Source organism: Oncorhynchus clarkii, chromosome 12 (genome assembly GCF_045791955.1).
Source record: "Oncorhynchus clarkii lewisi isolate Uvic-CL-2024 chromosome 12, UVic_Ocla_1.0, whole genome shotgun sequence".
In the NCBI taxonomy this organism is placed as follows: domain Eukaryota; kingdom Metazoa; phylum Chordata; class Actinopteri; order Salmoniformes; family Salmonidae; genus Oncorhynchus; species Oncorhynchus clarkii.
Window position 1 is genome coordinate 557,166 of NC_092158.1, and position 14,166 is coordinate 571,331.

The following is a 14,166-nucleotide window of genomic DNA, read 5'->3' on the forward strand; positions in this document are numbered from 1 at the left end:
TTTACAGTAAAAGTGACAAATGACAATACATACTTTTTTCTCTGTTGAATTTCTATTGGGCACAACAACACAAACTGCAAATGCATCCAACAAGGTTGTTCAAGTTGAGTCTCTAGCTTGGTGTAGTCACTGAATGCTATGAAAATGGGACCAAAAACTAAACTTTTTACTACTTTATTTAGAAGAATCTTTACACGTGTCAATACATTTACTCCTACCTGTTTGAGGAATATAGCTCAGTATTTGATCTATTTAATACAGTCATTATTGCTCACCTTTATCATGGGTATTAATCATTTCAGACCCCACTGTGTATGTCACATCTCAATTTATTGCTTTAAATGTGTTTTCTTGTATGTGAGCCTCAGCTGCCTTAGTACACATCAAATAAAACTATTTTCCTCTATCTACCAGGCTGGTTCTAGACGGGGCCCCCCTCATAGCCATCCATAAGGCCAGGTATTATAAGAGGAAGGATGGTCTGGCGCTGGGCCCCGGAGCCTTTGTGACAGGGTTAGAGTACGCTACAGACTGTCAAGCCACCGTTGTGGGGAAGCCTGAGGGGACATTCTTCCTGGAGGCTCTGAGGGACATTGGCTGTTGTCCTGAAGAGGCCATCATGATTGGAGACGTGAGTCACACTGGAGGACTCCCAAATAGTACCCTGTTCCCTATATAGTTGGGTTAGGGTTATCTACAATTAACACTGGAGGACTCCCAAATAGTACCCTGTTCCCTATATAGTTGGGTTAGGGTTATCTACAATTAACACTGGAGGACTCCCAAATAGTACCCTGTTCCCTATATAGTTGGGTTAGGGTTATCTACAATTAACACTGGAGGACTCCCAAATAGTACCCTGTTCCCTATATAGTTGGGTTAGGGTTATCTACAATTAACACTGGAGGACTCCCAAATAGTACCCTGTTCCCTATATAGTTGGGTTAGGGTTATCTACAATTAACACTGGAGGACTCCCAAATAGTACCCTGTTCCCTATATAGTTGGGTTAGGGTTATCTACAATTAACAACAATATCAATGCAACATGCAACAATTTCAAAGATTTTACTGAGTTACAGTTTATGTGAGGAAATCAGTCATTTGAAATGCATTCATTAGGCCCTAATCTATGGATTTCACATGACTGGGAATACAGATGCACAACATGACCAAAAGTATGTGGACACCTGCTCGTCAAACATCTCACTTCAAAATCATGGGCATTAATATGGTGTTGGTCCCCTCTTTGCTGCTATAACAGCCTCCACTCTTCTGGGAAGGCCTTCCACTAGATGTTGGAACATTGCTGAGGGGACTTGCTTCCATTCAGCCACAAGAGTATTAGTGAGGTCGGGCACTGATGTTGGGCGATTAGGCCTGGCTTAGTCAGCGTTCCAATTCATCGTGTTAGGTTCTGAGCAAACATAGTAAAAACTCAAACGGACGAATAGGAAGTGGTCAAACCAAGTTCATTCACCCATTGGGTCATACATCTCCAAAGACAAGGTCTGATTTCACAAGCACATATTTATAACATCCTAATAGTCACCTCCTTACAGATCTAGACAGCCAATACATCTCTGTTGCTAAGTGGGAACTACATTTTTCATCTCACTGGTGTAGTCATGGTCCTGCCTGATGCTTGAACCTTCATGGGCGTAGAGGTGTATGTGTGAGATAGGACTGTAGTAGAAGGGTTGTTGTGGTGGGCCCCTCTGGACCCCCTCCCAGAGGTTTCTTCTCACTTCAGCTATTGACTTGACCTCCAGCTGAATTCCTTGCTCCTCCATAGTTCCACAGCTGATCTGCCTTATCATAGACTAACTAGACTGGTGCCCTTTGCCTCCCTCCTTAGGAACATAATGTGAACTTTCTGCACTTCCCCATGTCTGACTCAGTAACTTTCCATACAGCCAGTTCTCTATCCACCCCTTGTCTGACTCAGTAACTTTCCATACAGCCAGTTCTCTATCCACCCCTTGTCTGACTCAGTAACTTTCCATACAGCCAGTTCTCTATCCACCCCTTGTCTGGCTCAGTAACTTTCCATACAGCCAGTTCTCTATCCACCCCTTGTCTGACTCAGTAACTTTCCATACAGCCAGTTCTCTATCCATCCTTCCCCTTGTCTGACTCAGTAACTCTCCATACAGCCAGTTCTCTATCCACCCTTCCCCTTGTCTGACTCAGTAACTTTCCATACAGCCAGTTCTCTATCCACCCTTCCCCATGTCTGACTCAGTAACTTTCCATACAGCCAGTTCTCTATCCACCCTTCCCCATGTCTGACTCAGTAACTTTCCATACAGCCAGTTCTCTATCCACCCTTCCCCTTGTCTGACTCAGTAACTTTCCATACAGCCAGTTCTCTATCCATCCTTCCCCTTGTCTGGCTCAGTAACTTTCCATACAGCCAGTTCTCTATCCACCCTTCCCCTTGTCTGACTCGGTAACTTTCCATACAGCCAGTTCTCTATCCACCCTTCGCCTTGTCTGGCTCAGTAACTTTCCATACAGCCAGTTCTCTATCCACCCTTCCCCTTGTCTGACTCAGTAACTTTCCATACAGCCAGTTCTCTATCCACCCTTCCCCTTGTCTGACTCAGTAACTTTCCATACAGCCAGTTCTCTATCCACCCTTCCCCTTGTCTGACTCAGTAACTTTCCATACAGCCAGTTCTCTATCCACCCTTCCCCTTGTCTGACTCAGTAACTTTCCATACAGCCAGTTCTCTATCCACCCTTCCCCTTGTCTGACTCAGTAACTTTCCATACAGCCAGTTCTCTATCCACCCTTCCCCTTGTCTGACTCAGTAACTTTCAATACAGCCAGTTCTCTATCCACCCTTTATTGACCCCATCATGTGCATTCCTTTTACATGTAATGTAATCAATAAGTTTACAGTACCAGTCAGTATACAGTGCCAATAAGTATACAGTACCAGTCAGTATACAGAACCAATAAGTATACAGTACCAGTCAGTATACAGTACCAATAAGTATACATTACCAGTCAGTATACAGTACCAGTCAAGTTTGGACACCTTCTCATTATTTTTTTTCCTTTATTTGTGCTATTTTCTACATTGTAGAATAATAGTGAAGACATCAAAACTATGAAATAACACATGGAATCATGTAGTTACCAAAAAAGCGCAAACCAGATGGGATGGGGTATCGCTGCAGAATGCTGTGTCACCAGCAATGCACCCCACACCACCACCTCCATGCTTCATGGTGGGAACCATACATGCAGAGATCATCCGTTCACCTACTCCGCGTCTCACAAAGACACAGCGGTTGGATCCAAAAATCTCAAATTTGGATTCGTCCAACCAAAGGACAAATAACACCGGTCTAATGTCCATTGCTCAAGTCTCTTTTTCTTATTGGTGTCTTTTAGTGGTTTTAGTAGATGGCCTCATGAGAGCTCCTCAGTAGAGGTAACTCTAATGAACGTATCCTCTGCAGCAGAGGTAACTCTGGGTCTTCCTTTCCTGTGGTGGTCCTCATTAGAGCCTGTTCCATCATAGCGCTTGATGGTTTTTGCGACTGCACTTGAAGAAACTTTCTAAGTTCTTGACATTTTCCGTATTGACTGACCTTCATGTCTTCAAGTAATGATGGATTGTTGTCTCTCTTTGCTTATTTGAGATGTTCTTGGCATTATATGGACTTGGTCTTTTACCAAATAGGGATATCTTCTGTATGCCACCCCTACCTTGTCACAAAACAACTGATTGGCTCAAACGCATTAAGAAGGAAAGACATTCCACAAATTAACTTTTGCAAAAGCCACACCTGTTAATTGAAATGCATTCCAGGTGACTACCTCAAGAAGATGGTTGAGAGAATGCCAAGAGTGTGCAAAGCTGTCAAGGCAAACAGTGGCTACTTTGAAGAATCTCAAATATAATATATATTTAGATTTGTTTAACACTTTATTGGTTACTACAATATTCCATGTGTTATTTCATAGTGTTGATGTCTTCACTCTTATTCTACAATTGAGAAAATAGTAAAAATTACAAAAATTAAGAAAAACCCTTGAATGAGAAGGATTCCAAACTTTTGACTGGTACTGTATTTAAATAAGGTAAACTCAGCAAAAAAAGAAACGTCCTCTCACTGTCAACTGCGTTTATTTTCAGCAAACTTAACATGTGTAAATATTTGTATGAACATAACAAGATTCAACAACTGAGACATAAACTGAACAAGTTCCACAGACATGTGACTAACAGAAATTAAATCATATGTCCTTAAACAAAGGGGAGGTCAAAATCAAAAGTAACAGTCAGTATCTGATGTGGCCACCAGCTGCATTAAGTACTGCAGTGCATCTCCTCCTCATGAGCTGCACCAGATGTACCAGTTCTTGCTGTGAGATGTTACCCCACTCTTCCACCAAGACACCTGCAAGTTCCCGGACATTTCTGGGGGGAATGGCCCTAGCCCTCACCCTCGATTCAACAGGTCCCAGACGTGCTCAATGTGATTGAGATCCAGGCTCTTTGCTGGCCATGGAAGAACACTGACAATCACGCACAGAACGAGCAGTATGGCTGGTGGCATTGTCATGCTGGAGGGTCATGTCAGGATGAGCCTGCAGGAAGGGTACCACATGAGGGAGGAGGATGTCTTCCCTTTTTATTGATTTATTTATTTTGTATTTTTTATTTCACCTTTATTTAACCAGGTAGGCCAGTTGAGAACAAGTTGTCATTTACAACTGCGACCTGGCTAAGATAAAGCCAAGCAGTGCAACACAAACAACAACACTGAGTTACACATGGAATAAACAAACGTACAGTCAATAACACAATAGAAAAATCTATGTGTGCAAATGTAGGGAGGTAGGCAACAAATAGACCATAGAGGCGAAATAATTACAATTTAGCATTGACACTGGAGTGATAGATGTGCAAGTGGAGATACTGGGGTGCAAAAGAGGAAGAGTGTGAGTAATAATATGGGGATGAGGTAGTTGGGTGTGCTATTTACAGATTGGCTGTGTACAGGTACAATAATCGGTAAGCTGCTCTCACAGCTGATGCTTAAAGTTAGAGAGGGATATATAAGACTCCAGCTTCAGTGATTTTTGCAATTCCTTCCTGTCATTGGCAGCAGAGAACTGGAAGGAAAGGCAGTCAAAGGACCTGCTGGAGCGCGTGCTACGGGTGGGTGTTGCTATGGTGACCAGTGAGCTGAGATAAGGCGGGGCTTTACCTAGCAAAGACTTATAGCTGACCTGGAGCCAGTGGGTTTGGCAACAAATTTTTAGTGAGGGCCAGCCAACGAGAGCATACAGGTAGCAGTGGTGGGTAGTATATGGGGCTTTGGTGACAAAACAGATGTTACTGTGATAGACTACATCCGGTTTGCTGAGTAGAATGTTGGAGGCTATTTTGTAAATGACATCGCCGAAGTCAAAGATGGGTAGGATAGTCAGTTTTACGAGGGTATGTTTGGCAGCATGAGTGAAGGAGGCTTTGTTGTGAAATAGAAAGCCGATTTCTAGATTTAATTTTGTATTGGAGATGTTTGATATGAGTCTGGAAGGAAAGTTTACAGTCTAACCAGACACCTAGGTATTTGTAGTTGTCCACATATTCTAGGTCAGAACCGTCCCGAGTAGTGATGCTATTCGGGCGGGAGGTTGAAGACCATGCACTTAGTTTTACTAGCATTTAAAAGCAGCCACGGAAGGAGTGTTGTATGGCGTTGAAACTCGTTTGGAGGTTTGTTAGGAGTGTGTCCAAAGAAGGGCCAGAAGTATACAGAATGGTGTCGTCTGCATAGAGGTGGATCAGCAAGAGCGACATCATTGACATATACAGAGAAAAGAGTCGGCCCGAGAATTGAACCCTGTTGCACCCCCATAGACACTGCCAGAGGTCCGGACAACAGGCCCTCCGATTTGAGACACTGAACTCTGTCTGAGAAGTAGTTGGTGAACCAGGCGAGGCAATCATTTGAGAAGCCAAGGCTAATGAGTCTGCCGATAAGAATGTGGTGATTGACAGAGTCGAAGCATTGGCCAGGTCGATGAAGACGGCTGCACAGTACTGTCTTTCATCGATGGCAGGTTATGATGTCGTTTAGTACCTTGAGCGTGGCTGAGGTGCACCCATGACCAGCTCGGAACCCAGATTGCTTAGTGGAGAAGGTATGGTGGGATTCGAAATGGTCGGTGATCTGTTTGTTCACTTGGCTTTTGAAGACCTTAGAAAGGCAGGGCAGGATGGATATAGGTCTATAACAGTTTGTGTCTAAAGTAGCATATTGCGGGGGTTATTCGATGCTAATGCAGAACGCCACAGGATGTTTTTGTGCTGTTCAAGGGCAGTCAAGTCTGGGGTGAACCAAAGGCTATATCTGTTCTTAGTTCTACATTTTTTTGAATGGGGCATGCTTATTTAAGATGGTGAGGAAGGCACTTTTGAAGAGCAACCTGGCATCCTCTACTGACGGGATGAGGTCAAAATCTAGGACGATTAGAAAGGACAGCTCGCTGAAGTGTTTTATGGAGCGTTTGACAGTGATTAGGCAGTGATTGCTGAGACTCCCTGTAACGCACAGTGTTGAGATTGCCTGCAATGACAACAAGGTCAGTCCGATGATGCTGTGACACACCACCCCAGACCATGACGGACCCTCCACCTCCAAATTGATCCTGCTCCAGAGTACAGGCCTCGGTGTAACGCTTATTCCTTCGACGATAAACGTGAATCCGACCATCACCCCAGGGACAAAACCGCAACTCATCAGTGAAGATCACTTTTTGCCAGTCCTGTCTGTTCCAGCGACGATGGGTTTGTGCCCATAGGTGACGTTGTTGCCGGTGATGTCTGGTGAGGACCTGCCTTACAACAGGCCTCAGTCCAGCCTCTCTCAGCCTATTGCGGACAGCACTGATGATGGGATTGTGCATTCCTGGTGTAACTCGGGCAGTTGTTGTTGCCATCCTGTACCTGTCCCGCAGGTGTGATATTCGGATGTACCGATCCTGTGCAGGTGTTGTTACACGTGGTCTGCCACTGCGAGGACGATCAGCTGTCCGCCCAGTCTCCCTGTAGCGCTGTCTTAGGCATCTCACAGTATGGACATTACAATTTATTGCCCTGGCCACATCTTCATGCCTCCTTGCAGCACGTTCACGCAGATGAGCAGGGACCCTGGGCATCTTTCTTTTGGTGTTTTTCAGAGTTAGTAGAAAGGCCTCTTTAGTGTCCTAAGTTTTTATAACTGTGACCTTAATTGCCTACCATCTGTAAGCTGTTAGTGTCTTAACGACCGTTCCACAGGTGCATGTTCATTAATTGTTTATGGTTCATTGAACAAGCATGGGAAACAGTGTTTAAACCCTTTACAATGAAGATCTGTGAAGTTATTTGGATGTTTATGAATTATCTTTGAAAGACAGGATCCTGAAAAGGGGACGTTTCTTTTATCTGTTTTTTATTTTTAATACATTTGCAAATATTTCTAAAAACCTGACAGCTCTGTTCGATGAGCATTCAACTCTTAGTGATGGTTGATTGCTTCATTTTTGCAAATCTTATAATAAATATGTTTGAAAAAATCTGCAATCTCTCTTCTTATAGAATTGATCTGACACCATAGAGCTCGGAGACAGGATTGTGTCAAGAAACACATCTGGGGAACGGTACAAACAACATTCTGCAGCATTGAAGATCCCCAAGAAGACATTGGCCTCCATCAGTCTTAAATGGAAGAAGTTTGGAACCACCAAGCCTCTTCCCAGTTTGGCCTCCCAGCCAAACTGAGCAATCGGGGGAGAAGGACCTTGGTCAGGGAGGTGACCAAGAACCCGACAGAGCTCTAGAGTTCCTCTGTGGAGAAGGGAGAACCTTCAGGCCTTTATTTTAGAGTGGCCAGACGGAAGCCACTCCTCAGTAAAAGGCACATGACAGCCCACTTGGAGTTTGCCAAAATGCACCTAAAGACTCTCAGACCATGAGAAACAAGCTTCTCTGGTCAAATCACATTTTATTGGTCACATACACATGGTTAGCAGATGTTAATGCGAGTGTAACAAAATGCTTGTGCTTCTAGTTTTGACCGTGCCCTCACCACCTCCTTGTAGGCCCTCGTCGTTGTTGGTAATCAAGCCTACCACTGTAGTGTCGTCTGCAAACTTGATGATTGAGTTGGAGGCGTGCATGGCCACGCAGTCATGGGTGAACAGGGAGTACAGGAGAGGGCTGAGAACGCACCCTTGTGTGGCCCCAGTGTTGAGGATCAGCGGGGTGGAGATGTTGTTTCCTACACTCACCACCTGGGGGCGGCCCGTCAAAGTCCAGGACCCAGTTGCAAAGGGCAGGGTTGAGACCCAGGGTCTCGAGCTTAATGACAAGTTTGGAGGGTACTATGGTGTTAAATGCTGAGCTGTAATCGATTAACAGCATTCTTACATAGGTATCCCTCTTGTCCAGATGGGTTAGGGCAGTGTGCAGTGTAATTGCATATTGGAGTGGGTCTAGGGTGTCAAGTCGGGTGGAGGTAATATGATCCTTGACTAATCTCTCAAAGCACTTCATGATGACGGAAGTGAGTGCTACGGGGCGATAGTCATTTAGCTCAGTTACCTTCGCTTTCTTGGGAACAGGAACAATGGTGGCCCTCTTGAAGCATGTGGGAACAGCAGAGTGAGATAGGGATTGATTGAATATGTCCGTAAACACACCAGCCAGCTGGTCTGCGCATGCTCTGAAGAATTGGCTAGGAATGCCGTCTGGGCCAGCAGCCTTGCGAGGATTAACACGTTTAAATGTTTTACTCACGTTGGCTGCGGTGAAGGAGGTTTTGGTAGCAGGCCGTGTCAGTGGCACTGTATTGTCCTCAAAGCGAGCAAAGAAGTTGTTTAGTTTGTCTGAGCGCAAGACGTCGGTGTCTGCAACGAGGCTGGTTTACTTTTTGTAGTCTGTGATTGACTGTAGACCCTGCCACATACGTCTCCTGTTTGAGACATTGAATTGCGACTCTACTTTGTCTCTATACTGACGCTTAGGTTGTTTGAGGAGGGAATAACTACAATGTTTTTATCCGGTCCTGTTTACGGTCGCCTTGCCATGATTTAAAGCAGTGGTTCGCGCTTTCAGTTTTGCACGAATGTTGCCATCAATCCACGGTTTCTGGTTGGGGAAGATTTTAATAGTCACCGTGGGTACATCATCACCGATGCACTTGCTAATTAACTCGCTCACCGAGTCAGCGTTCGGATCAATGTTGTTGTCTGAGGCTATCCGGATGAACTAGATTGAACTCTTTGGCCTGAATGCCAAGTGTCACGTCTGGAGGAAACCTGGCACCATCCATACGGTGAAGCACGGTGATGGCAGAATCATGCTGTGGGGATGTTTTTCAGCGGAAGGGACTGGGGGACTAGTGTCGTGGGAAATTGCAAGATTATGTTATAATGCTTGTAAGATTGTTATAATGCTTGTATTACATTATAATAGTTGTTACATTCGACAGAATAGAGTATTGTGTTTGTGTTCCACTGAGGATGGGCCTCTATGAGATAACACGGACAGAGGAGATTTACGATGTCTTTGGGGTGATAAAACCTAAAGAGCATTCCAGATAACATGAGGTAATGGTTCTGTTCTATGTCGTACCAGGGAGAGACAGGTTCCCTATTGGAGTGAGGGGGCCAGACACTGGCCTTTACAATGAAAACTGTTGACACAGCAGTAACTGTCTGCTATGTTTATAGATATCTGTCATACAAATCTTAACCTTTGTGAACTGTTCCTAAGATCTGTGGTTCGTCAGTGTAAGTTGAGAGGGGTGTATCTTGGCTATAAAAGATCTTAGTACTTTTCTGTAGTCACTTCTCAACGGTTCGTTAGAAAGAGTGAATTGCTGAAAGTCAAATGCTATTGCAAAGCTTATCATTATTATTAAAGATGTAGTTTAAGTATAACTCTGACTGGTGTGTAGTTTGTAAATCTCCTCATTTGGTAAAGCAGAAATATGCCACCACACTAGTAAGGATCGAGTACTGAGCAAAGTACAGAGAGATCCTTGATGATGAAAACCTGCTCCAGAGCGCTCAGGACCTCAGACTGGGGCGAAGGTTCACCTTCCAACAGAACAACTACCCTAAGCACACAGCCAAGACAACGCAGGGGTGGCTTCAGTACAAGTCTCTGAACGTCCTTGAGTGGCCAAGCCAGAGCCCGGACTTGAACCCAATCAAACATTTCTGGAGAGACCTGAAAATAGCTGTGCAGCGACGCTCCCCATCCATCCTGACAGACCTTGAGAGGATCTGTAGAGAAGAATGGGAGAAACTCCCCAAATACAGATGTGCCAAGCTTGTAGCATCATACCCAACAAGACTCGAGGCTGTAATCCCTGCCAAGGGTGCTTCAACAAAGTACTGAGTAAAGGGTGTGAATATAATTTTTTTGTAATACATTTGTAAAAATAATATCTAAAAAACTGTTTTTGCTTTGTCATTATGGGGTATTGTGTGTAGATTGATGAGGGGTAAAAAACAATTTAATACATTTTAGAAGAAGGCTGTAAACCTATCAAGCACTGTAGGTTCAGAACTTTTGTGAAACAGCACAGGTGAAAAATATTTAGCAAATAGAACTCGAAACTGGATGGTGTTCAGAGATAGATGGGAGGGGTTGAGGGGAGCTGAAGAATGGGACTAAAAACTACAAATATATAATTATTGTAAAATGTATAAGCATGAACTGTTGTTGTCCATTAGTTTACTCCAATTAAGGGAGGGATGGTAGGGTTAGCGGAAAATAATAAAGGAAAACATATAAAAACTATATATTTTAAATAATATATATTTATATACACACACACACACACACACACACACACACACACACACACACACACACACAGTGGCAAGAAAAATATAAGTTTAATGTTAGCTAGCAACTTACCTTGGCTCCTTGCTGCACTCGCGTAACAAGTGGTCAGCCTGCCACGCAGTCTCCTCGTGGAGTGCAATTTAATCGGCATCCAAAAATGCTGATTACCGATTTGTTACGAAAACTTGAAATTGTCCCTAATTAAACGGCCATGCCTCTATTCTGGAGTGGCGCAGTCAGAGTCCTGACCTCAACCCGATTGAGATGCTGTGGCATGACCTCAAGAGACCAGTTCACACCAGACATTCCAAGAATATTGCTGAACTGAAACAGTTTTGTAAAGAGGAATGGTCCAACATTCCTCCTGACCATTTTGCAGGTCTGATCCACAACTACAGAAAACCTTTGGTTGAGGTTATTGTTGCCACTGTATGGGGGATTGGAAAAGATGCAGACATTACATTGATAGAATCCACAATCTAACTGCAATATTACATCTAACGTCAATCTGTTTAACAGTATTGTTCAATATCTACCCCCCCCTTTACAGGACGCCAGAGACGACGTGGGCGGGGCTCAAAACATTGGCATGCTGGGAATTGTAGTCAGAACCGGTAAGAGACCTGACATCGCTTCATAACTCATAGAACACCTCTTTAAAAGCATTCTAAAAGCAACTAATGCCAATTATTTCTATTGATTCATAGCATGTTGTCTTCTATAGGTAAATACAGAGTGGGAGATGAGGGTAAAATTAATCCTCCACCATACCTGACCTGTGACAGCTTCACTCAAGCTGTGGACCACATCCTCCAACACATCCTTTAACTATGATTCTCTCACTATTAGATCATTTAGACATGGGTATATCTCATCATGTTGCAGTCCCACACCAGACTAACACCTCTAGTCCCACACCAGACTAACACCTCCTCTAGTCCCACACCAGACTGTAACACCTCCTCTAGTCCCACACCAGACTAACACCTCCTCTAGTCCCACACCAGACTAACACCTCCTCTAGTCCCACACCAGACTAACACCTCCTCTAGTCCCACACCAGACTAACACCTCCTCTAGTCCCACACCAGACTGTAACACCTCCTCTACTCCCACACCAGACTAACACCTCCTCTAGTCCCACACCAGACTGTAACACCTCTAGTCCCACACCAGACTGTAACGCCTCTAGTCCAACACCAGACTGTAACACCTCTAGTCCCACACCAGATTAACACCTCCTCTAGTCCCACACCACACTGTAACACCTCTAACATCTCACACGCCATCTAACTATGGCTGCTGTGTTCCTCATCTAACTGAGGTTAGGGTTAAGGTGCCGTGTTGATGAATAGGTAGTGTTAGGGTTCTGTGTTGATGAATAGGTAGTGTTAGGGTTCTGTGTTGATGAATAGGTAGTGTTAGGTTTCTGTGTTGATGAATAGATACTGGGATAACAAGACTGCATCAAACCTTTGCACTTGTGAAGAGTGTTTAAAATGGCATGTTTCTGAAAAATGTCTTGTGTGTAATCATGTTTATAAAAAAAGTGATCATGACTAGTACTACCAATGACTCATATTGTCTTTAATTGAACATAGAGAATCCATTCAGCTGAATAAAACACAGGTCAGCAACCTTCCATTTCTTCAGTGAAGTTACATAAACCGTTTTTACCAAAGGTTCTGTCTCAGGCAAGCCCTATGTACAGACACACTGGGTTCTGTCTCAGACAAGCCCTATGTACAGACACACTGGGTTCTGTCTCAGACAAGCCCTATGTACAGACACAGACAAGCCCTATGTACAGACACACTGACCTAGGTTCTGTCAGACAAGCCCTATGTACAGACACAGACAAACCCTATGTACAGACACACTGACCTAGGTTCTGTCTATGTACAGACACAGACAAACCCTATGTACAGACACACTGACCTAGGTTCTGTCTCAGACAAGCCCTATGTACAGACACACTGACCTAGGTTCTGTCTCAGACAAGCCCTATGCACAGACACACTGACCTAGGTTCTGTCTCAGACAAACCCTATGTACAGACACACTGACCTAGGATCTGTCTCAGACAAACCCTATGTACAGACACACTGACCTAGGATCTGTCTCAGACAAGCCCTATGTAGACACACTGACCTAGGTTCTGTCTCAGACAAGCCCTATGTACAGACACACTGACCTAGAATCTGTCTCAGACAAGCCCTATGTACAGACACACTGACCTAGGATCTGTCTCAGACAAGCCCTATGTACAGACACACTGACCTATTACATTGTATTGCTAATCTAAGATGCTCATTGCTACAGATATGTACAGTGCATTCGGAAAGTATTCAGACCCCTTGACCTTTTCCACATTTTGTCACGTTACTGCCTTATTCTAAATTTGAATTTTTAAAAATCCCATATCAATCTACACACAATACCCAATAATGACAAAGCAAAAACTGTTTTTTTTAGATGAAAGAAATTCTGACCCTTTACTCAGTACTTTTTTGAAACACCTTTGGCAGCGATTACAGCCTTGAGTCTTCTTGGGTATGACGCTACAAGCTTGGCACACCTGTATTTGGGGAGTTTCTTCCATTCTTCTCTGCAGATCCTCTCAAGCTCTGTCAGGTTGGATGGGGAGTGTCACTGCACAGCTATTTTCATGTTAGAGTACGGGCTCTGGCTGGACCACTCAAGGACATTCAGAGACTTGTCCTGAAGCCACTCCTGATTGTCTTGGCTGTGCGATTAGGGTCGTAGTCCTGTTGGAAGGTGAACCTCCACCCCAGTCTGAGGTCCTGAGTGCTCTGGACCAGGTTTTCGTCAATGATCTTTCTGTACTTTGCTCCATTCATATTTCTCTCAATCCTGACTAGTCTCCCAGTCCCTGCCACTGAAAAACATACCCTCATGCTACCACCATGCTTCACCGTAGAGATGGTGTCAGGTTTCCTCCAGACTTGACACTTGGCATTCAGGCTAAAGAGTTCAATCTTGGTTTCATAAGACCAGAGAATTTTGTTTCTCATGGTCTGAGAGTCTAGGTGCCTTTTGGCAAATTCCAAGTGGGCTGTCATGTGCCTTTTACTGAGGAGTGGCAACTCTACCATAAAGCCCTAATTGGTAGAGTGCTGCAGAGATGGTTGTCCTTCTGGAAGGTTGTCCCATCTCCACAGAAGAACTATGGATGTCTGTCAGAGTGACCATCGGGATCTTGGTCACCTCCCTGACCAAGGCCCTTCTCCATGGATTTCTCAGTTTGGCTGGGAGGCCAGCTCTAGGAAGAGTCT

The 14,166-nt window shown here is 44.3% G+C and overlaps 1 protein-coding gene across 4 annotated transcripts in view; it reads left to right on the plus strand.

Annotated features, from left to right (window-relative positions):
• Nucleotides 1–12,438, plus strand: part of LOC139422638 (haloacid dehalogenase-like hydrolase domain-containing protein 2) — a 33,316-nt gene extending 20,878 nt beyond the window's left edge. For 3 of the 4 annotated variants that reach the window (XM_071173787.1, XM_071173788.1, XM_071173789.1), the window contains 3 exons: nucleotides 415–631; nucleotides 11,421–11,484; nucleotides 11,595–12,438. In XM_071173787.1, coding sequence (XP_071029888.1) covers nucleotides 415–631; nucleotides 11,421–11,484; nucleotides 11,595–11,698 — 385 coding nt within the window. In that variant the 3' untranslated portion in view covers nucleotides 11,699–12,438. The remainder of the gene's footprint in view (nucleotides 1–414; nucleotides 632–11,420; nucleotides 11,485–11,594) is intronic. The other variant, XR_011635737.1, reaches the window with a different exon arrangement.
• Nucleotides 12,439–14,166: the final 1,728 nt, after the last annotated feature.